Source organism: Nipponia nippon, unplaced genomic scaffold, assembly GCF_047370975.1.
Source record: "Nipponia nippon isolate SJK-2023a ecotype South Korea unplaced genomic scaffold, ASM4737097v1 scaffold_5, whole genome shotgun sequence".
Taxonomy (NCBI): Eukaryota; Metazoa; Chordata; class Aves; order Pelecaniformes; family Threskiornithidae; genus Nipponia; species Nipponia nippon.
Genome location: NW_028262369.1, coordinates 49,778,012 through 49,802,094, shown reverse-complemented (window position 1 = coordinate 49,802,094; position 24,083 = coordinate 49,778,012). Strand labels below are relative to the sequence as shown.

General features: G+C 51.6%; 1 protein-coding gene and 1 long non-coding RNA gene across 4 annotated transcripts in view; both read right to left on the bottom strand.

Moving 5' to 3' along the window:
- Positions 1-2,020: 2,020 nt before the first annotated feature.
- Positions 2,021-17,251, bottom strand: LOC148052188 (uncharacterized). Of its 2 annotated transcripts, XR_015699282.1 has the most exons (4): positions 17,190-17,251; positions 9,854-9,958; positions 9,232-9,262; positions 2,021-2,409 (listed from the first exon to the last, which is right to left on the bottom strand). It is a non-coding gene; the product is annotated as an uncharacterized LOC148052188 (long non-coding RNA). The 2 variants fall into 2 exon arrangements; XR_015699281.1 differs by lacking the exon at positions 2,021-2,409 and having other exon boundaries at positions 9,137-9,262.
- Positions 17,252-20,662: 3,411 nt separating this feature from the next.
- LMX1A (LIM homeobox transcription factor 1 alpha) overlaps positions 20,663-24,083 on the bottom strand; it is a 51,748-nt gene continuing 48,327 nt past the window's right edge. For both annotated transcript variants that reach the window (XM_087731456.1, XM_087731455.1), the window contains 5 exons: positions 21,765-21,934; positions 21,535-21,612; positions 21,358-21,427; positions 21,055-21,225; positions 20,663-20,823 (listed from right to left, as the gene is read on the bottom strand). In XM_087731456.1, coding sequence (XP_087587582.1) covers positions 20,663-20,823; positions 21,055-21,225; positions 21,358-21,427; positions 21,535-21,612; positions 21,765-21,934 — 650 coding nt within the window. The remainder of the gene's footprint in view (positions 20,824-21,054; positions 21,226-21,357; positions 21,428-21,534; positions 21,613-21,764; positions 21,935-24,083) is intronic.

Here is a 24,083-nt window from a genome sequence, read left to right as displayed (position 1 = left end):
GCTGCATTAGTGATTAGTACAAACATTAATAGCATGCTGGGGTGACTGGCTCAGCAAAGCCATTTGCAGCTGCTGTTAGATTGGGTGGGACAATTAAAAGCATTTGGAGCCTTTTAGCTGGTGCTCTGTGGGCAGGAGAGGGACGGCTGGCACACGCTGCGCTGTACTGGTAACTAGCACACACACAGACCAGGCTTTTTATCCTGAAGAAATTTTTAAGGAGCTGATGGGACAAGTCCTGCCTTCATTATCCCCATGCGAGTTCCTCCGTAGGATGCACTGGGATCTCACCACTCCTGGGCATACCCCATGAAATCCCATCCTTCCCCCAACAGACCTAAAGTGGGAAAACCCCCAGTTAAGCATCAATCCCCAATTTCCCAAGTCAGGTCTCGGGAAGGGCTTCCCACAAGTTCTGTGAGCAAGGCAGCTGCCATTCCCTGGCTCGGCCTCCCCATCAGGAGCCATCCCTGCTGCAGAAGCCCTCATCACATCCCTCTCCTTTGCCTGTCTATTTTCACAAAACTTGTAAGAACTTAATTATCTTTGAGACTTCTCCCCCTGTCAAACCAGGCTGCAACGGGCCAGAAACCTTCAAGAGCTAATAAAGGGGATGGACAGGCGGTGAGGACGGGAGCACCGTTTCCTCCACAAGCAAGGTCAAAACTGTACCTCCCTCCCACCAAAGCCCTGGGCCAAACCCAAGCGCGAAGGCAGGGTGATCCCTTCCTCCCTGACTCACCGCTCCCATAGCCACAAGTGGGAATTGGGAGGACAAGGAGGCGAGAGATGCTGGTGCCGGCCGTCAAGCAGCGGGCCAGTAATAACCTCATTATGAGGCTGGAGATGCCGGGGAGGGGGCAGATGCCATCCTTCTGCCGCCCACGCGCCACTGGCAGCTTGCAGAGCCAGTAAGTTGTCAGCCCGTCTCCTGCCTCTCACCTTGCTTCTCATTAGCTCCCCGCCGCGCTGCCGTGTGGGCAGATGGGGCAGGTCCCGAGTCCGCCTGCCACCACCGTGCCGGCGGGGACGTGCTGGGGAGCACCAGCTTCTGCACCACTCCCTGCTGCAGCTCCTTGGTCTCTACTGCAGGAGAGAGATGCCCTCCCTGGTGCTGAGTGGGGGCATGGCTGGTCCACATCGTGTTTCCCAGGTTGCAGATGGGTGGCTGCGCTCGCCAGCTGCCTGGCCAAGGCGACTCCACTGCATCCCGGTGTGCGATCTCTCTGCTGGGAGGAAGAGCTGGAAGCAGGAAAGCTCTTGCGGCTGTGTAATGCAACAGCCTCAGTGGTCTTTGCAGGGCCAAGATGCTCAAAGCACCCAGGCAGCTTCACCCAGCATAAGGCAGCCAGGCCCATGCCCTAGGACAAGGGGACATCCCACTGCAAGACAGCATGCTGCTGTGCTTTGGGCACCTAAGGTGTTGAGCGCAAGAAGTCACCTTAGGGACCGCAGCTGCTCTTGGGCAGTTCCAGCCCACAGCAAATGCAGGATGCGTTCCCTACCAGAGCAAGGCAGATACATCCTCCAGCAACAGCAGCCCAGGCAGCCCCAAAGGCACAAGAGAGACCAAGAGAAACATGAGCCCAAGCCAGGAGTCACCAGCAAGGACCAAGCCAGAAAGGATGAGCACAAGCAGAGGGAAAGGGATGTGAGCCCAGCTGGTCATTTCCTCCTCGATCCCATCTCCAGGAGAGGGGCCCCTACACACCACCCCACACACTTCCTATCTTTCCAGTGAGACAAGACACATCTCCTGGGGACAAAAGCCTGTGCTTTCCACAAGAACAAAGCAAAGTACAAGCCCCTGCATTTGTCCATAACGAGCAACGCTTCCAGGTTGGATGGATATTCCCAGCCAGAGATGTGTTATCCAACAGTATTGCAGCAGTATAGCCCTCTCTTATGAGCAAGGGCTCCCTCCATTTATTACACAAGTACCAAATCACTCAAGCATCTCCAGCAGGCCAGATCTAGCAGGAGCATCGCCAGTTGTGGTCGTTTCTGCTCCCTCCTTCCTACAGGGTCACTCTTCAAGGCTATGGGCTCCCAACACCACAGCATGACCCACTGCAGCCATTCTGCCAAGGCGACAGTGCAAGACCCCCAGACCCATGTGCCACAGGAACGAGAACCTGCAAAAAGCATGGGTGTTCTGCCCAAGCCTAAGTACCCCATGGTGCTTCTTCACTGCTGTTGAGGACTTGGCTCTGGTGATCTGAAGGAAGAGCGCTGAGCAGCCCCGGGCAGGAGAGAGCTGCAGGAGGGTGATGGTGGAGCCACGTCACCATGGGAAGAGATGATCCCATGTATTCCTCTTCTCCAAATGCCCAAACCTGAGCAATTTTATCACACTCAGGATATTCAGCCACCTTGATACCATCTTTGGTCTTGGCTACCCAGCACCACCTGGATCAGAAGCACCAAAATATTGAATTAAGGTGTTGAAGGGAGGATGGGGGGGACCCCTCCACACCCTTGCACTCTGCTGGCCTTCCCACCTGCTCCAGTGTGCAGGTTTTTCTGCCAGTCCTTACCAGAAAGATCCAGCTCTCTTCCTAACCATGACAATTTTCCCCTCTCCATGGGGAATTTGTGTGCTGCTCCCGCTGCAGCAACCTGCACAGCCCAGCACTGCTTCTCCAGGCTCCTGCATCCCTCTTGGCCATGCTGGGGGCTAGCCCTCCTCTTGCTGCAATCACATCAGTGTCTCTGCTGGGAGTGGTGGCCCAAAACAGGCATCCTCAAGCTAACATTTGCTTAAAGCAGCATCCAAGCTCACCATGGATGAACCCTCCCAGTTGTCCTAAAGCAAACTGGGATACCTCCACACCAAAACTGCAGCAGCCCCAACAGCAGCCATCTGCCAAGCTGTAGCTGTTCACGTCAGGAGAGAACCTGGACATAGAAATAGGATTTTTTTTTTTTTTCCCTGATGTTATCATGCACTTGGATAAAGCCAGGGAGCCTTTCTTGGAGGAGCAGCACAAATGACCCCTTTGTGCCCTCCAATTCCCCTATATCCAGTCCACGAAGCCAGCACAGCCCTGACGGCCCCTCGTCTCCCACAGGCCACCGCAGGGATGCCCCAACCGCCAGTAGAGCTGCAAAAACACCTCTGCCCCAGAGCCACCACATTTATTGAAGTTCTCAACCCCACAGAGGGGAAAGAGAATGGGGGGCAGTGAGCCCTGGCTCAGTCCAAGGGCCAGAGCCCCAAATGAGCAGCATTTCCACACTAATTGGGGCAGAATGAGGCTTTTTTCTTCCTTTTGTCCACGCAGGCTGCAATGCAAGGGAAGGAGCTTTAAAGGCATGCGGTACCTGTGCAAAACAGAGGGGGTAGGGGTGTGTGTGCAAGCGTACAGAGCTATTAATTAAAATTGCTCAGTCAGATGCTATAGAGAGATTAGTTGTCACATTGTGTTAATGGCAAGCTTGGCAACACCACGAGAAGGGGCAGGACTGCCCGCCGTCCCCTCAGCTGTTCAAGTGCCACGTTTATACCCAGCCAGAATGACTAATTGGCAGGTTTTGTCGAACAGAAGCCCCCTTGTTATTGGGAAGAGATCAGTGCCTTAATGAAGGAGAGGGAGGAAGGGGACACGTGGGTACCGAGCTGCCACGGCCACCTCTGAGGCAGAGGTCCCACAAGGAGGGACAGCTGCAGTCCTGTCCTCATGGCAAAGGGGCACCAAGAGGCTGCAAAAACTCAGGGCCATGGGATGGCTCATCAATGGGCTTCTCCACCAGTGCTGCAAACCCCTGGTTGACCCCAGAACCAGACCCCACTGAAGAGGCAGAAACATCTTCCTGGACCCCCCAACCACAGGGGATGAGCACAAGACATGACCCCCCTGCTCTGCAGTTCATCCTCCTCTAGCAGGGAACAGATCACCTCTCCTTGGTTTTGTTCCCTGCCTCCTTTTTCCTGCTACAAGGAGGAAGGGAGCACAGAAAAAGTTTTGGGGAAGCTCCCAAATGGCAGCTCCAGGAGAGCATCACAGACTTGGTCGCTGGATGATACTAAGTGCAGGCTGGGCAAGCGCAGAGTCTGCCCTGCCTTACATCAGGGCATGGGGTAGGAGGCCCTCAGTGCCTGCTCTAGTTGTCATTTCTCCCCTTCTTCCCCATCGGGGTCCCCTTCCAAACTTCTGCCCCCAAAATTAACTTCTCCATGAGATGGGAAGAGCTCCTAATCCAGGCCCTCTGTCCCCTCCCCACCAGCTATGAAGTGCTGAGCTCTGTGCCTGGGCACAGCCCTTGACAGAGGTTTTGGTGAACACAGATGTTGAAGCAGGAAAGCCCAGAGATGTTTGGTATTAGTACCACAGACTTCAAAAGGCTCAGCTGCAGTGGACAATGTTTCTGCCCTCTGAGGGACAGTCCTGCTCTGAAGAAATAGGAACCAGAGGAAGAAAACTCAAATATGGAGCCACAGAGCTATACAGGTGTCCAGCACCCTCAAAGCCTACATGATTCATGCACCTTGAGATCTCACCCTAATTGATTTGACAAGGTGTCCCTTGGAGAAGTGACTGGTGGGAAACTGAGGTACAGTGTGACTATGCCACCAAGTCCAGGGGCTGGCCTAGATGGCCCCATCCAGGTGTTTGCATGAGGTTTTCAACCTGGTGACCAGCCTGTTTAGCCTAACCAACATAGATCCCACAGGTCTGCTTCTGCCTTGAATATCTGGTTTCCCCCCACCCCAGCTCTGGCTTTATTTTGTGGATTCAGGTGTTGATGGTGCACCACAGGGAGCACATGAGGATGCTGCCACAGGGCAGTAAGGCTTTTCTCCCACCTGCCTCAGTTTGAGAAATGCTAGAGAAATGAGACTTGTGTTAGGGGTAACACCAAGTTTCCAAGCTGACCTGCTGCCTCAAGCTGTAACCTCCGATTGCCATGGGTGAGGACAGATGAACCCCCACTGCTGCTTAACAAGGCCAGACACACGCAGTGGGTCTGCAGTGGGAAGGTGACTTCCTTCCCATGGAGGGGTGGCACAGGGTGGAGGGAGGCTGTCATCCCTCTGCCACCTCCAGGCAGCTCTTCAGGCCAACAGTGTCTCACTGTGCCAGGCTCAAGAGGCTTGGGGGTGCACAGAGTTTATCAGTAATCTTGGGTGAGAAGCGGCTGGACAAAATGGCATGGATCTGTGGCAAGATGAAAGCTGTTCGGGCACATTGTGTGCACAGCAAAACTGCAATTTCTACATAGTAGCTATTCTACTCCAAAGTTAAGCTTGACATGAATTGAACTTAAAACCATAGGCAGATGGAGTCATTTCAGCCCAAATCTGAGCTCTGTGCTGCCATACCTGTTTATTGCTACCCAGCTAGGGTCTCTTGAAGTTAGCTCAATTATATCTACCCTCCAGCCATCAGGAACCTCAGCTGTGTTTCACAGCCATGACTGCAACTTGACCATTTCACCCAGTCTCCAAGCTGTCTGTGTACGAAGATAAGGCAGAAAGATCACCGTCAACACTATCTGCTCCCTGAGGCCTGGAGGTCAGATTTGGGTAGGGCGATATGGTAGCTGAAGACACAAAAATGCTCACAGCACTGGTGTCGTTCACACCTTCAAACAGCCTGGCCCTAAACAGTTTTTGGGAGGTCACTGCATAATGCCTATACACAGTCCTGCAAGCGTATAGGCCCCAGGGTCTACTTGCAGATGACCAACCAACCTGGTGCATTACTCCTTAGCACTGCTCCAAGACTGTTCACAAAAGAATGCATACCTTCTCCATGTACTTCCCCCTACTGCTAGTTTCCTGATGTTTTACTTTTTTCTAACTTTACTATTTCAGAAGTCCTTACTAAGCACATTTCTACTCATTGCCCATCAGCAGAGACAGTAAGGGAATATGTCCTGAAGACTTTGCTGCTTTCGCAACTGAGACTTCTTCAAACATGTACTTAATCTTTTGTTCCCAAGATGTCATACTGACCTGAATAGACCCAAGCAAGGAAAGCATTGCAGTGAACTAAAAAAACAACCCACACACCACTGCTGGACCCAAACTTTTCTTTTGTTCTCTGCTTTTGACCACTCTAAGTCATGCACTGCCATCTCCTGTGCAGCAGTTACCTGTCACAGAAGACACTTTGTTCATATACTTGAGGCTAAGTTCTAATCACGGAATGTAATAGGGCAAGATGAGTGATAGATTGACACAATTAATTTTCATGTTCCCACTAGTAACATTGATTTTAGGGCATTCAGTCTTTACAAGTCACTGAATGCAAGGGAAAACTTGGCTCTGATCTTTTCAGTAAAGGTCAAAAGGGTGCTCAGATCTCCATATGGGAGCTCAACTGTTCAAATGCCCTTCAGGGTTTTTAAGTGTGCCCCTCTCACATGAATCTAAGAACTGCCACTCTGACTGCATTTGCTCAGGGAGGGCCCACTGAGAAAGTCATGTGGACACATCTGTGGTACTGCTTGAACACTCAAAACTTTCCTGAGCCTGTCTGCAGAGCACATGTAGAGCCTGAGTTCCACTGGCTGTTGATCTTCTAAAGACTGGCTCTAGCACTCAATCCTTTTCCATCTTGATCTAACTAGAGACTGATGATGGCCAGCCCTCTGATTTGTTCCTGCTGTAATAGCCTGTACACTGCACCACCAGCTCTCACTAGCAGGATGTCTATCTACCCTTACCATCCCAATCCAACTGGAAGGGCACTGGTCCCATGAGAGCAGCCATGAACAATCAGTGGATGCATGGGAGACAGGTCCCACCTGGCCTTTACACTGATGGAAGATTCTTAGAAATAAGCCAGGCCGAAGGATTCTATTCTAGCCCTGGTTATGGCAACACTGGTTGTGTCCTGGCTTATAGCTTGGGATCTGGCCTGATTTTTCTCCAGGCAGAGAACTCCACAGTCCAATGGTGCTCAGTGAGACAGTAGAGAATGTAAAATGCTGTTACAGCAGCCTGTGAAGACTGGCTTCATGGTTCACATCAGTTAAGTATAGCCCAGCTTCAAAGAAACTGAGGACAGAGAAATAACTAAGGTCCACACTTACAGCCTCAGCCCCTCTGACATCTGATGCAGGTCATGAAGACTGTGTGGGGAAGGTGCATTTCTCCATCCTTCCTTTCCATGAGCCCAGCATGGAGACTTGTTCGGACAGCCCAAAACACATGACCCACCACTACCTCCTTTCTCAACTCCCTGTCTAGTTTCTCAAAGCCCAATTGCCCTCTTAGCCTGTTGGGTGTGTGTCTTTCTTACAGCCATTTTCCCACATTGCATTTTTTACACAAATCCATCGTATACCTCTTCTGAGACAGAATAGCTTCTCAAAGATGCATTTTCTTCCAATTATAGACATGCATGCAGATGTACTCCCCTCCACCACACCTTTCTGAAAGCAAGGACTCAAAGTGGGGAAACCAGAGTGCTTTAGGCACACAAGCAGGTTGAATCCAGTAACAAATAAAGCAGATTATTTTCAAATCCAGCCTAGATCTCTTCCTGGAGCATCCAACATGAGCTGCTGGGCTCACCAGTCTGCTGACCAAGGATGCTCCCTGACACTGTATCCCCCCAAGCATCCTTCCCTAATGCTCCCTGACTCCATATCCCCCAGCAGACCTTTCCCTGTCCCCAGGCTGCCCAGTCCTGCCCCTCTCCACCCCTCCTCTGTACCCTGCTGTCAAACAATGCCTGTCCTAGGAAAACCACCCCACAAGCAGGTGAGCAACCGCAACAAAGCAGCCCTGCTATGCACGGCATCCCCACTTGTGAGCCAAGCTGGGAGATTCACCTGTGCGGCCCAGACAGTGAAGAATTGTTTGGAGCAAAATACTGTGCAATCAAGTGGAGATAGCAGAGGCAATGGGGTCAGGCAGGCTGCCTGGGGCATCTTTCATCTCTGACTTCGGGAGGTGGGGTGTAAAGTGTGCACTGGCCAGGCCCAAGGTGGGCTCAAAGACAGCCTTGTTCTGCCAGCTATCTGCCATCTCTCTGATGTCACACATTTCATTTGGGCAGCTCACTTCAAAGGCTCCCTTCTCACGCTCCCTCCCTCCCTCCCCTTGCCCCTTTCTCTCTTCTGGGTTTAGATTTTGCTATTGGAGGGATAATAGCCCAGCTTTCCAAAAAGCATTTTGCTATGCAATAAAAAAAAATATCAAAGATGCTTAAAGAGCAGCTACCCAAGTTAATCCAGTTCAAGCAGGGCAGGGCTAGGACAACCATCGGAAAACCAAGGTCTCTCTCTCTCTCTCCCCCCTTCCCTCTCAAGCTCTCTACAAGCAGCAGCAAATCTGGGCCTATCCTGACTCCCCAGCACCCCAAATCCTCCTCCATTGATAAGGATTGGTAAGATTGTATCTGCATCCACCATACATTTGCTACAGGGACCTCTGTGTCCTAGCTCCTGCCAGCCACACATGCAGCCCCAAGCAGAGGTCCACTTTTGGCTAGAGTTCCTAGCGCAACTGTAAAACCCCCTTTGAACCATATCAAACACCACCTTGGCATACCCATGGCAGCAGGGTACACAGCATCCACCTCTGCAGCACTTGCTGGGTGCCTTGAGGCACATCCTGCAGGCAAGAAGCCAAAATACCAGCCATGATGCATTGGCCATGCCAAGACAAGACATCGTGCTCAGCTGCAGCCTCTTGTTGAACAACTGTATCTCTGCCAAGCTACACAAAGTTGTCCAACACTGCAGAAGAGAAAGATGGCATTTTAAAAGGCCAATAAGACTCTGGATGCAGGTTGCCTACTGTGAGAACGTGCATCCCAGTAAGCAAAACCTAAAGAGCAGAATGTATTCAGATACAGCCTGGGAGAAAGACCCTGGCCAAAAACCGTTTCCAGTTTTTGTCTTAAGCATGCAAAAACTCATGTGCCCTCAATTAAGTACAGGGTGATTTCTGTCATTTGGGTTTTGAGTTTAGGGAGTTTGGCAAAGGCAGTTTCAAGCTTTTTTCCACAACTGGAAAGTGTAGACTGGAAAGTGTATGCTTCCGGAAGCAGGGGATACAGAAGGTGAAAAAAAAAAAGCTGTGGGAGGTGTGCTCTGAGGATGTGGAGGAGGGCTGGTACCCAGCAGGGGCCCAGGGATCCTGGAGAGAAGCTGTTTAAGTTGCACCACCATACAGTTACCCACATCAGCACACCCACTGCCACACACCACCCTCTTCACATGGCAGCCGCTTCACCGCATGGACATCTGATGGCTATTCAACCCTTGGCTCACCTCTACACTGATGTTGTTCCAGTTTTGGTGACTGTAGTAGGAAAAGGTGCATCAAAATTCAAATAAAAAGATGTAAAATTCAGTATAAAGAAGAAAAATCACACCTACTCCAGACCCACCAGCCTGTGGACCCTTACTCAGGGTGCACAGGCTCTGGGCCATGACTTCTCTAGAGCAAACCAAGCCTGCCTGAAGGGCAGCTAACAGCTTGTTTCACTTGAGTGATGCTCTGATCCTAGCCATCAGACTGCACAGGCAGCAGACCCTGAGCGTCCCCCCCAAATCACCCTGGTTTCTGCTCACACCACGACACCCTCTCCTGGACAGGCAGGAGCTCAGATATGCTGCTGCCCCTCCTCTGCCCGAACCCTGCTGGGGACCTCCATCTCCAAGCCCCCTCTCAGCAGCACCTCACCCTATGGGTAGAGGGGATGCAATTTGCATCGAGGAAGCTGTTTTGAGGCCTCAGGGAACATAATGTCAGAAATCCCTAGAGGTCCTTTCTTAATGCTGACAGCTCGGAGAGAGGCGGAGGTACCCTGAATACCAGCCGCATAAGCAGCAGCCTTTGCTCCCCAACCCAAGCATCCACAGGAGGATTTAAGGGACTCACAGAACTTACTGGCAGGTATTAAAAGTTCACTGGGGCTGTAATAGCAATCTGTCAGCCTGCTGCTAATCCGTCTTGACAGAAACTTTATAAGAAGCTGAAGCGTGTTAAATAGTCCTGGAGTTTAAGCAGAAAAAACACAAGGAGGGTGGTTTAAAGCAAAGGCTGTTTTCCTTGGACGTCTGACCAAAAGCCCAAGGGCCAGCTCAGGGTTTGACTCTGTAAATGGCTTCTCTCCTGGAGGAGAAAAAGGAGAGACACCTTTAGAAAGCGCCATCGCGCAGACAGCACCAAACAACACCCTGAGCACTGCATGGGCTGTCCCGTGGGCAGCTGGTGCACAGGCAGCGATGCACAATAGCAGCTCTGTGCACTCGCCCAGTCACCCGCACCCCGGGAGGTGGGGGACAGCACACCAGAGGGGTGCTCACGGGGACCATCTGATGCACCTGCGCTCACCTTGGAGTCAAGAATGCAAATAATTCACATCTGCAAATCCTGGGAAACCCATTAGCCCTGAAACTGGATCCATTCACCCGGCGAGGGAAGTTTGCCCAGGTCCACATGTCGCTGTGGTTTCAAGGACAGTTTTATCAACTGGTTATCACAGAGCCCTCAGTCTGGGCTGTGTTGTGAGCGGTATTTTGTGTCCTCCAATCCATGGATATTAATAGACAGGACAACCAGCTGCACCCTCCTGGGAAAAGCAGCTCAGAAGGTCTCTCCCAGGACAGCCAGCAGCATTAGTGTGGCACACCAGTTACCCACCAGTAACCAGCACACCAAAAGCACAGCTCAAAAATAGGACTGCAACCTGCCCAGCACTGAAGGGCAGCTTCCCATTGCTCTCCAACACAAAGGTGAGGCTTCCAGGTGCACTGTGGGTTTTATTAGGGACCAGCAGCTGAGATGCCACATCCAGTGGGTTCCCACACCAGCAGGACTGCAAACAATGCAGGAGCAAGTTTGCGTGTGTTGGCACTGCTCTGAATATTCCCTGCAGCCAGTTTGCTCTGGAGCAGATGGCAACGTTTCATCACCACCTCTCCATTTCACTGCTGTATTTCCCAAGGACTTCCAAAGCCTTTTGCCCTTTAGCCAAGGGTCCTGCTCCCTCACTGAAGCATCCCATACAGCAGAATGCCCCACCAGGAACACAGTTATCATTAGGGTGACCCAAGACATCTACACAGAAAGAAGCTTGCACTGTTAAACCCTGAGTGAGAGCCTCCAGAGGACTTTCACAGCCAAGTTCACTACAGCTTGCTGCTAAAAAAGGGCTAGAGAGCAAGACCTTTAGCTAGACAGAGTAAAGGACTTTCTCTTGGCTGCCAAGACACCAGCCATCAGGATCAGAGGCCAATAAACAGCAGCATATCTCTGACCCATTTTGGCCAGGTCTCCCAAGACAGGAAAAGAACAAGCCAGTAGCAGTAACGCATCTCCTCCACCACTCTAGCATGTCAAGTGTACCCCTAGGTCTCAGCTGAGCAAAAGTCATGGGGTTTCTCAGGCAGAGAAGCCTGTTGGCCAGAAGGACTCAGTAGCCACCTAGCTACTGGAAAGCCTGATCTCCCACAGCTTTGTGCATCCCTTTGGTGGGCAGCCATGACCCCCGCCTCACACCTCAGCTGCAGGTGTGACAGGGGCAGCAGTGCTCCCCAATGCAACTCCTGAAGTCCAGCAAGGGCTGTGCTCACACTGAAGTCTCCCATGGAGACAAGAGAAGCAGTGGACAGATTTGTAGATCTTTTCACTGTTCCTTATGTTCCTTTTACCCATAAAACCTATTTTTTAACTTCTCAAAATTGAGAAAATTAGACAACAGTCACAAAAATTATTTTGCCAAGAAGGTGACAGGCCAGGCAATTGTGTAAGCCTTGTCTGAGCAGAAAAGCAAAGTAGAAACATTGACTGGGAAAGAAAAAAGAGCCACCACCCATCTTGCTGGAAATCAAGAGTGGGACCTGTAATAGCAGCTAAAAAGGAGTATGTGTCCTTGAGGGGCTGCAGTACAGCACAGCAAACACTACAGCAGTAAGGATGTAACGCAAGAGGGGGTAGATGCAGACCAGGCAATCCACTATAAAGCCCTTGCATGCAGTGAGCCCAGTGACTTCTTCCTTAGGAAGCACCTTGAAACAATGCTGAAGGAATTCACAAACTGGCATTGTCTTTTTTTTCTCCAAGCTCCCCTTCCCCCCCAGCACGTTGTCATCTTCCCCAGGAGCAGAGTTGCTCCCAAGTAACCAGATCCTCCCCAGGCACAAAGCGCCTACTGTATTCCTCCCGATGCTATCGGGAGGGGCTGGCCGGGTGCACGCGGTCAGGCAGCACCTAAGCTCTGGTGGGCCAGGGCTGTGGGATGAAACAGGACCCTCCCTCCTCCCCCAGCACACCACAGCTTTGAGGCCATCGTGGGGAGGACTGAAAATGCGGCATCTCCTCTGCTTATTCATATTTCATGGGGAAGCTCTTCCTTGCCAGCTCCAGCCCTGGCTAATACACACTCCACCAGGTGCTTCTGTCAATCCCTTCATAAAAGCCAGCACTGCCACAAACATTTGTTAGCTCCTCACGAGCTCCTGGCTGGAGGTGAGCTGGTCATATCAACAGCAGATTTTTATTTCGAGGAAAGGAAAAAAATAAGCAAGTCAGGGAAACAGCTGTTAAACTGCAGGAATAATCAATTAGGAGGCAATTTCATCATCTTGAATAAGCTTGCTTGCACTTAAAAGCTTTCTGAAGGAAGTGATTAGCCTCTAATTGATGGGAACTATAAAGCCCAGGAAAGAGGCAAAGCAGCTCAGTTTGTACCACCATTTCTGGGGCATGGCATGGGCTATGGGTCTCAACACATGGCAATGCCTTTGAGGATAGCGTCTGCCTTTGGGCTTCTTCATGGGTCTAACTCCTTGCCAAAGTCTCACTGATAATTTTCTCTGGATTCAGTGTCCCTTCCCCATCTCGCACTCCCAGGTAACCCAGTTTGACATGGGAAAGCCCCTGGTCAAACACCAGCCATGCTGTTCTCCTTCCCTGCCACTGGCTGCAGAAGCCTGGCCATGCTCAGCCAGCTGGTGCTGAGAATTGGCCCCATTCCTCATACCTTAAATTTGAGGATCAAAACAGGCTGTCAGATGGTTCACTGTGCCTCTCCTTAGGCCTCCTGGTCACCCATGGTGGGGCTGCTCCTTTTGTCTTAACAGGGAATGACTGCCTTATCTTCCCCAGCTACCCTGGTCCCACCTGCAGCTAACACCCCCTTTTTCAGATGAGCTGCTCTGCCACATTTGCTACTGTCCTGTAACCACTGTGTCCTGCCTGAGCTTCTCACCCTGTCTCCAGCTCTGCCATCCCAGCCTTTATTGAAGAGCTCCCTGCAAAGGCAGTCTTTGCCCCATAGGATGAGGCTCCACGTGCTCCAGCCCCCAGGTCTTCTGCTGGCAGCGCTGGGACATCACCTCACTCCTCCGCCTACTCCAGGAGGAGACAGAGCAGCCAACAGTCAGTTACAGCTTCTGGCAGGCTCCAGCTAATCCTTTTGGAAGAGTTTCACCAGTCTCCTCTTCCCAAACTCCTCAGGGGCTCTCCAGTTACTTCCCAAATACCTACATGCACTCAGCTGCAGAGCCAAACCCTCCAACCCTGGGACACCAGGTCGAGGTTGTCAGGACAACATAATCAGCCACCCAAGACACAGGCGTTACGCTACATCTCTAGTTCCATGACCTCATGCTATATTTTCCATACGGTCCCTGCCTCGTTCAGCAAGCGGATGGTTGCTCACTGTTTCCTATCTCTTCCTCACTCCGTGTGCAGCCTCAGGGCCCTCCATGCTCACATATTATTTTGAGCTTGTGTTGAGCACAGACTTGTTTCCTCGCAGATGCTCTTGGGAAAACACAGAGAAGCCCGAGGCTCCATGGATATCTCCCTTCACAGCCCCTCCTCTCCGAAGCAGATATTGTTGCATCTGTACTGCAAGGAACAGAGGCAAGAGGAGAGCCAGAGCTGCTGGGGGCCAGCCAGTTTCAGAGCACTGATCTGAGACAACAAAGCTCAGCTCTCCAGAGCACTAATCCTCTCTGGCCTCTCGAAGAGTCCTAAATAAGATTGGTCAGAAAAGGGTCATTAGCTCTTCACTCCACTTGAAGCCACCAAGCTGATAACGGCCCTAGGGCACTGCTTGCTGGGGTTCACCACCAGCTCCCCATCTCTGTGGCACAGGGTCTGCCTGCCTCCTGCCATGGATTTACTCTGCCCTGAGACCATGATTCAATCCACCAAGCATCCCCCTAAATGAACCCCCTGTTCTCGGGGTCATCAGAGGAGAAATCTGATCTCCCCTCTGAAGCAGCAGCTCAGAGGGCCCAAGGCGGCGGGAATCTGCTGTTCTTCACCGAAAGTGCTGTCGGTATTTGATCACTTGGAGTGTTTTGACATGGTTTGCAGTTGGATACACTCGTCCTCAGCCTGTGAACTTATACATGTCAACCAGGCAAGCACATGTCAGCCTCCACATCAGTGTCTAGGAGGTCTACAGCTGACAAGATAACCTTTTCATGACCAACACATTGCCAGTTAGAGGAATGGAGACAGGAATTTGGTCTGATCTCCAACAAGATAAGAAGTTATTACTCACCTTTTTACACCTGAAGAGTTTCTAACCCTTTTCCTGCCTTTCCATCGCAAGTCTTCACCATTTCATAAAGCTTTTTTTAAAAATGAACTTTCCATGTAGATGATGAGCAGTGGAAGAAAAGACTTAGCAAATGCAAGTCACAGATTTGGACAGCTGGTGTTACCTGGGATCTTGCTCACAGACCTACCATAAGGCCAAGGCACTCATCCTCAGTGGTTTGAGCCCTATCATGTGTCACAAGACAAGCATTTTCTAATGATGGGTGACATTTTGTGCCCAGAACGGCATCAGTGTAGATATCAGACATCTGGCAAATGATTTCACTCTGGAAAGGTGACAGAAGCAACCAAAGCTGGTCTTTTCCCACCAGAAAAACAGCAGTTGCTACTCTCTCATCTTCAGTTCCAAGGAAAGACCCTCCCTGTGGCTTCCCTGTGATTCGTGCCCTCCCCACCTCAGATGTGCAGAAAGACAACCCACTGACACAGGTACGTAAGAAACTCTCCTGCAGGCTCTTTTTATATATGAGAGCATGCCCATATCACACAAGAAAGAAGCCCACAACCTGCCAGCCTACAAAAACCCTGTGCAGCAAGGGGCTGGGGAGGTGGCTGCACACTGGGGTTCACACATGGGCCTCCTCACTGCACCAAGCTCTTCTTTGCTAGGAAGCTGTCTGCTTTGGGGTCTCTTAGTGCCCACATCTCAGCTGGCAGGAACCAGCACAGCTCCACTGACTTCAGTTACATGCTGAGCCAGGCCATTTTGAGGAAGGATCCAACCCTTCAACTGGAGGCCGTTTTCCTAGACAGCATCTGCTACCAAGGTGACATGCTTCCAGGAAGGTTGCTTGCTCCAGCTCCTATGTCTGTGCACTACAAGTCTCCCACAAACACCTAAAAATACCATCAATATTTAAAATTCCAGATGCAAGCCCAGCCAGTATTGGCCAATACCATTTTGAGTTTCACTCCAGTCTGCATCTGCCACAAGCTCACGTACCATCCATTCACAAAAAGCAAGTTAATTAACATAATATCACTCAGAGCTAGCTCGTTCCTGGCTATCAGTATCATCTAATCAATGTCTTCAACTGAAAAGTAATCTCTGACTTGATCTTTCCTTGGCCACCGAGCAGCGCCTGAACAGAGGGGGCTTTGTTTTAAGTCACTAGAGACATGAAAGTCAGCTCCCAGCCTTTTCCTGGCATTGCCCTTGCCTTGGAGAGCAAGGTAGAGCCTGTTTTCATGTCAGACGTTGTTCTTTTCTTCCTGGCTTTGACAAGAAGATATCATTTGTCCTAGGGAGTCGCTCCCCAGGCCAAGAGCGGGCTCAGACATGGAGCACAATATGTTAAAGCAGCACCATGAAAGTACATCCCAGGGGGCCAGTCCTGAACACAGCAAACTCACCATCCACCCAGGGACATCCAACAACCCACCCAGCCTGACAAGAAGTTATCTGCCATGCAGTGAGTCCCTCACTTGCAGAAGATAAGGCCCAGCCAGTTTTGCAGGATCCATCCACACCCTGAAAATAAGGCACAACAGAATATGAAATCCAGATGACAGGAGGACCCACATCTGCTACTGCATTGCACAATTGCAAGCTGGACTTATGTTCGGGTTGTGTCAAGCACAGAGGCCAACTTGCAGAAGGACGCCAGGTTTAAAACCATGGATTCTGCTGATGTTAGTTGACAGAGATCTGTCCCCTTCCACAATAATGATACTTCCCTGAAATTATATGCTATATGTAATAATTCTATACACATACAGACGCATACCTTGAGATACTGTTATTATAGCATGTCATTACATTTTTGCAAGGTTTTAAAAGTAGGCAACCAGTCTGTAAAACATGGGGTTTATGGGGGTTTTATTTTAGAGGAAGTAATTTGGCAAGTGTAAATGGTAGTTAGGCTGATGGAAAGCCAGACTGATGTAGGTGAACATTTTTCAAATAGGAGATAGCTGTGGGTGGGGAAGACAAACCTTTTAGCTTTAAAAGATTTAAAAAAAAAAATAAAGATGATGTTTTAAGAAGCATCCAAGTGAGGGGAATATTTAAGGTAATTTTAATAACCATTAATGAAAATATCCATTTTTCTATTGCAAGCCTGGGTGGCGTTAGCCCAGCCATTACCTACAGCTGGATCCTACAAATCAGACTCATGCTGGCTTCATAGGTCACAGCATCTCCTCCACACCACACATACGCCACCTCCCCCAGATCTGCCCCCTTTCCACAAGCAAAGCACATCTCTACCTCCAGCTCACAATGACTATCGGCCTCACCCCAGCCCAGATCCCCACCGCTCCACTAGCACCCGCCAGCATTTCTCCAAGCCCAGTGACAGAGAAATCTCAAGCCATAATTTCCCCAACCTGCCCATGCCAGAACAGGTCCAACCCTTTTCCCTGCTGCTGTGGAGCCTGCCTGTGCCAAAATCACAAAGTAAAAGATTGGATTTTGCCTTTCCATATCATCCATCCAGAAGCTGGGTTTGGAGACAACCATCTAAAAAAATTATGCTTAGTCAACATTAAAAAATAGTAGCACTTATAACAGGTACCACCCTTGTGCTTTGCAAGAGTAAAGTACACGCACATACCACAGTCTCTACAAAGAAATTTCCCGACACATAATTCTCTCTTAGCAAGGGCTTTAGAAACACAGCAAAACTTGCACACAAGCACCTACCCTGCTGTCCTTCACAAGATCACCTCAAATCAGGCCAGCCAGCTTCCTAGGGCACATCTTCCCACCTCCTCCCAAATCCAGGCAACCTGTGAATACTGCTTTTATAGGGTTTTACTCTCCCTCCTGCGACACCTTCACCTGGTGACTCACTAATTACATCCCAAATGAGCAAGCAGGAACAGATGAGCTATTTCTACTGGAAGAGAAGACCTTGCAGCTCAATACAGCTTATTTAATTCTCCATGGAAAGCATTCTCCTATATGCTAGACATTTCTCTAGCTGCCTTTCTGTGCTTTTTCAGCTCATGTTTGGGGCAACAGAGGCCAGATAAGGGCTCAGAGATGTTTTGAAATCAAAATGTTATGTTAAGAGAAAATAGAGCCTGTGCAGTGACTGAAAATAAGTCTTCATTCTGGGGAGCAAGGGGAAACATTCAGCTGCAGGATGACCAAGAACACAGTCCTGAGCAATTTGGGTCAGGCAGGCTGCCCAGCACCCCATCCCAAGACATGACTGGGTGACTGGAACAAACTGGACACTGCTGTGCTGGGGCTGCTGGGGGTCTTGCAGCAGTTGCCGTCCATAGGGTCAGGCGCCATGCTCTTCTGTTCTGAAACAGAGCAAAACCCCAAACCAACCCAAGAAATCCAGGCTGTTCCTAGGAAACTACAACTTGCAAAATAAAAATCACAAATTTTCTTCATGCAGTCACACCATTTTGGAATATTTTTTTTTCTGCAGGTTGGACTTTGAAAGCATTTTATAGCACAGGGACAGCAAAGCAGTGACTGATGTAGGGCAGGAAAGCAAACACCTTGTTTTGAACATCTCAGACAATGACTTGTGGATCCCCATCCCCAATTTGGTGGCATCAGCACATATTCGTGGAACCTCTCCATGTCAGGGAGCTGTGATGAGAGCAACTCCTATTGGGAAATACCCACCCATATCTTTTAGGCAATCCTAACATGGAGTTGCCCATGGCCCTGCCATGGAGAGCTGGTGTTCATGGTGAAGTGATAGTCCAGGTGAGAGCACTCATGGGGTAACCTGGCCTGCAGAAATGCTTTCCCACTCCTGCAGTCCCCCTGCCCTGGAGGAAGATGAATGCCTCCCAGTCATGCTCTGCTCAGTGAGCTGAGATGGCAACCAGGGATGCAAAGGTACTGATGAGGTCTGCAGGGCATTTTAAGTGAAGAGCTCATGCGTTCGGGAAAACGTTTTGCTAGTAACCTGGCTGTCCTGGCTTCTCCAGCTCTCCTTCAATGCTAAGAGCATAGAAACACTGTGGGCAGGTGTAAACATGAAGCAGAGTTTTCTGGTGGTACAAACACACATGAGCACATGCAGAGAGCTGGCAAACATGCAAAACACTTTTTCTCTTCTTGCCCATCCTTTCTACAAGATCCCTTCTTGTTGTCAACAAGGTTGCCTGGTGTTTGGCCTCCATTTTTCTTTTGTCTTTTTGGCTGAGTCATCTCCGCTGCCTACAGATGTCTGAAAGTTGGCTGTTCACAGCTGAGCTAGTCCTGTGCAGTCCTGCTGTGCTCAGTGGAGAGCCCCAGCAAGCCCCTCGCTGCCACCTCAGGTGGGAGCCAGATCCACCAATCTCTGTCCATTGGCCACAGAGGACCCTCAAGGACCAGTTTAGTCTAGACCAGAGAATATTTGATATCAAATTCCCAAGGAACAGAAGCTTCCCCCGTGGTCTCACCATACCCTACTTGACACCTTGCTGACTTTGGAGATGATTCAAACTCTTCCCTCTCCAAGTCAACAGGACACCCCCACACAAGAAGAGACCACGCTTTTTTTTTTTTTTCCAGAGATTTTTTTGTCTTTTTAATTTCATCTTTGTACGCTATTTCTGACAGTGTGTCAGCATCTCCTGCCGGGTCAGCCATCTCCAGACCCCGCTACATTCAGTGTCAGATCGTACGGTGGCAATGAGCCAATGTTTTGAGCCTCACAGTCACTTGCATGTCTTTATGGGTTGTTGCTTACATCATTTGTGAACAGCAGCACAAAAGGACACAACGCATGAAAACGAGAGTGGGGATGAGGTGAGGGCCAGCTGAAGGCTCGACCCTAAGGAGAACTTTCGCCAGGTTCCCACGGCTCCTGCAGGGATGAACCTGAACATGGAGCAGGAAATGCAGGGCTCCCTCCTTTCTCCTTCGCCTGAGGGGTGATGATACAGGCTGCAGTGTTTTCCAGAGCCAGGACAGCAGCTCACACTGGTCTAGCACCCATATTTGAGGGTACGGGACGGGGTTGCTGGCGGAGGCAGGCTGGGTCCTGCCACGGGAAGGAGAAAAGTGATGCAGAGAAGCATGGCTGAGCCCTGATGGGCCAGGATGTCCACCAGCTCCAGCAGCGTCATCCACCCTGCACCGACCTCCTGGACATATCCAGCGGTGGGGACAGGACCTGGCCACCGTGCTGTCCCCATCGATCTGCTGGCAGAGGAGCAGGTCCCTGGAGCCAGCCCTGCTTTGGGTTTCAACTGCACCTCAAAACCAGTGGGGCAACCTGAGAGCACCAAAAATAACCAACCCCGAAACCCAAACCTATCACCTGAAATGAACTGATGTTCCTTCCCTGCCACTGGGCTTTTGCAACCTAAACATAACGTTTATAAAAAGTAAATTATTTCATCTTATAACTTAAGTGCATTGAGTATTTCCTTAAATATGGTTCACGCTGAAAATAAAGTTACTTTTGCTGTACAGTAAATTTCTGATAGACTTAGAAATAAACTTTGTTGATACAATCTGGCAGGTGTGGCTGTGCAGTACATCACCCACAGCCACACAGCTCTGCACACACACACGTGTGTGCCCACACACACACACATACACACACAGAGCCCCGTCCTCGGCGACGGGGATAATGTTAGGGGTTTCTAGCTTTCTATATTTGCATGGGAACATCTATCTTAAAAGTCCCTGTGTTTAAACAGCAAGCGCTCAAGCTGGTCAAGGGAACAGAGGGAAAACCCCGCAGCGAAATTTTCCCCGTGTTTCCCCAAAGCATTGTCAGCTTTTCAAATTTCAAAGCCCGGCTGATGCTGCAGGCTCTCCCCGTGAAGACCAGCAGTTTGCTTTTTCTGCCACTCCAACCGAAAGTGGTGCGGAGGGGATATGGCACCGGGATGCTCCTGCAGGAAGGGTTTCCCTCCCCCTGCCTTTCCTCCTGCCGAAACGAGAAATTTGGTTCCTGTTTGAAATTTGAAAATCCACCAGCCAGCTGCAAAAACCACTCCTGTCCCTAATCCTAGGCTCCTAAGAGAAACATGAAACTATGCAACCCATAACTTAACTCACTCCTTGGGAATCCCAAGCTACAACATATTGTTTGACAGAATCCCAGCAGTGTCGCTTCCCCCTCCCTCCCAAACCCCGGGGCTCTGCAGCCCCTCCTGGGGCAGCGCGGTGGTGGCAGCTGCCCCATGCCGGGGACCATGCCGTGCTCAGGAGGTGAAGTAGGAGTTCTGCATGGAGTAGAGGTGGTCGATGGGGTTCCCCACTCGCGCCTGGAGTGGCCCTGCGTCCGCTGTGGCAAGGAAGCAGTCGCCCAGGTTGCTCAGTGAGGTATCATCACTATCCAAGTCGTGGAACAGGGGCTCGGCACCTTGGGAAGCAGGGAAGGAGCAGAAGGGCTTCAGAGCCTGCTTCCTTCTCTGGCACCTTGGCAGTGCCAGGTATCTCCAGCTTTTTCAGCATAAGGATTTAGGGGTGAGGGGACTGCCATCTTCCCAGAAATTGCTGCACTCCCCATGCATGCCCCTGCCACACAGCCCCACACCACAGCCCAGCATCTCTTCGAAGGAGAGAATGCAAGAGGCAAACCCTGGAGCCTTACCGTAGGGGTGCATGTGGTCTCCAGGCATCTGCGGCGGGGTGAGCCCTTGCCGGAAGGGGTCGGAGCCGTAGACGCTTTGCTCCATGCCCAGCAGCTGCTGGGGCGGGGGCAGAGCGGTGTAGGGGTTCAGCATCCCCTCCAGCCCCGCGCTGCCACTGCCATTCGTCTGGGCTGGAAGATAAGAGCAAGCCGTCGGCACAGTCAGGCTGCTATTTGGGGGGCCCAGCTCCCTTGGGAAGCCCGGAGAGGGCTGGGAAATAGGGAGACCCTGAGTGCAGGGAGAGCTGGGTGTGAGGCAGGTACCTGAGCTCAGGCGCTGTGTGTTTTGCTGATCCTGCTGCTGCTGCTGCTGCCTCCTGGCGAGCTTCTTCATCTGGCCGAGAAGGGGAAAAAATGGGGTGAAATCATCCCCCAGCCAGAGCGAGGAGGGAGGGGAGCCCCGGCACTGGCCGCTGGTGGGGGGCTACCCCTCATACCCACCTTTGCTCGCTGGTTCTGGAACCAGACCTGCACCACGCGGACACTCAGCCCCGTCTCAGCCGCCAGGGTCTCTCGCACCTTGGAGAGAGGAATGACAGCGGTGTCTCAGCCCCCTCAGCTTTTTGGGGGGATTGTAGGAGGGGACAGAGCAGCCGGGGCAAGTCCTTGCCCAGCATCTAGGATATCCCTGGGGACTGGAGGCAGCTGAGCATGGGCCCTTCTCCCCATACCTTCCTGCAGGGCTTGGAGGAAACCTCAAACGACGCCTTGAACGCCCTGCGCTGCTGCGTGGTCAGGATCGTCCGGGGTCTCTTGGGCCGCTTGTGATCCTTCCCGTCCTCGGCGCCCTTCCCCGAGGCTTGGCCCAGTTTGCAGATGCTGTCCTCATCGTCACTTTTGCCTAAGGGGGGGGAAAAAAGCAGGTTCTTTACAGACAACAGGCAGCACACATAGTTTTCCAGCATGTCCAAAATAATCTGGGGGACTTAAAACAAGCTGGTTTTGGTGGGGATCTTCTTGTGAATGTGTGTGAGGAGCTGCGGTTTGGGGCTGGCTGCCCCATGGCAGCTCAGAGAGGGGAGAGCTGCTGTGGCTCATAGTTTGGGGTTGCTCAGCCAGCAGATGTGCTTTTTGGTTCTTCTTTTCCCCAACAGTCTGAGCAGCTGCAATGTGAAACCCTGGGACACTTGATTTTCCCTCCATCAGACCCAAATCCCTGCTTGCTCCACAGGGATTTCCTGCCAGACCACAGCTGGGGACACATCTGGACAGAGGCACACAGGTCGCACCCGCGCGAGGGGACAGCAGCCATCAAGGACTGCTGTGCCCCTGGGGCTGTCCCCCAGCCCAGCTGGTGACCAGGCATCTGGTCCCTCTGCCCGGACAGCGCAGGCTGGGGGAGGTCAGGGTGCAGGGTGAGCAGAGATGCTCAGAGAGGGCAACGCGTTAACCAAGACCTCACAAACCCCGCCTGATTTGCCCTGCCATGGAGGTCAACTCCATTTAGAGCACAGAGTTTTAACCACAAATGTAAGGGGCACCTTTTCACCTGTATTTCCTCTCTTCTGTGGAGTTTTAAATCTCCCTGGACAGAAGCCCGGGCTGCTTCAAGCTTCACCCCTTGGGTATTCGCTGCAACGTACTGCTCTGTTGCGTTCCCAGGCACTGGTGTGTATCTCCCTGCTGCTCTCTGCCGCTCAGGGCCGCGGGGCCTTCGGGTGGGAGCTGCTCCGGGAAAGTAGGCAGCGCTGCCCTGCCTCTTACCAGCCCATCTCATTTACCACATCGCCACCATGTCGATGACCTCGCTTGCATGGGAGGGCTGTAACACAGGTTTGACAGCACAGGTCCTTCCCTCCCACGAGCAGTAAATCACTTACAGCGTTTTCCAGAAAGCTACTCCACCATCCGTTTGGGAATCGATAACAGAGCTGGGGTGCTGGTTTGATGCAGACACAGGTTGCAAGGCTATGCTTGGCCTGAGTCCCATCCCAAGGCTGCTGCATCTCTGGGAGATGGGGATGCACCAGGGGGTTGTGAGCCTGTCCCAGAGTTCATGGGTAAAGCAGGGGGTTGTACCTCATGGCAAGAGCCATGGATCACACACATCAGAAAAGTGTAAATCCAATGGCAGCCCAGCTGGGAATGGGGAAAGACAGGAGCAGATCTCCGGGCTGAGGGGAGGCAATGATCCCAGCAGAGGAGCGAGGATGCTCTCAGGTACCAGTTACCTCTTCCCTCCGTGCTGCTGGGCTCTCTCCTGGGCTCACCAGCCGATATGGAGACCTTCCCTGTGGTGAGGGCTGGGAGGGCTGGGAGAGGGAGAGATCTTCATGCTGGTGGTCCCCAAACAGCCCGGAGCTGGGTGCTGACCCCCAGGAGCCAGAGCCTTGCTGCTGCCGCGAGCTCCCCATTTGCTCATGGCACATCTACAGCATGCCCATGGCAGCAGAGGTGACAGGAAAGACAAACTGCTGTTTTCTTGCATATCCCAACACGAGGGATGTAGTAATGCAGTAGGTCTGAGAGCCCCAGCGCTGGGTACCCCCAGGCTGCGGAGTCTCTGATGGCTAACGGGGTTGAGCAGCGGCCACCACTGCCCCCTTCTCAGTGCCAGCACAAGCAGGGTCTCTGCTCTGCTGAGCTGCCTGCTTTCCTGAAACCTGAAGGAGTTTAATTTTGATGGAAGGGTAGAGATTTTTACAAATATTGGGAGGAGGAATGTCAACCAATGGAGACATTTCAGTGCCTGAACCCCTTTGCACCCCAACACGAGGTGAGTGCCCCAATCCCCTTCAGTCCGGGAGGGCCAGGGCCCGGCAGGGAGGAGCCAGAGACTCATGGACTCCATCAAGCAAATGATGCTCAAAACCCACGCCAAGAGGGAAAACCCACTCAGAGCAGCCCCCTCAAGCCCTCCCCCCCCAACACCTGCTCCCCAAATCCCTCCCAGTGTCAATGGGAAAGAAGGAAAAGCGAAGCCGGATTTGGCGGGGTATTACTTTTAATTAACTCTCCCTTTCATGCCTTTCCCCACCAAGGAGGGGGGA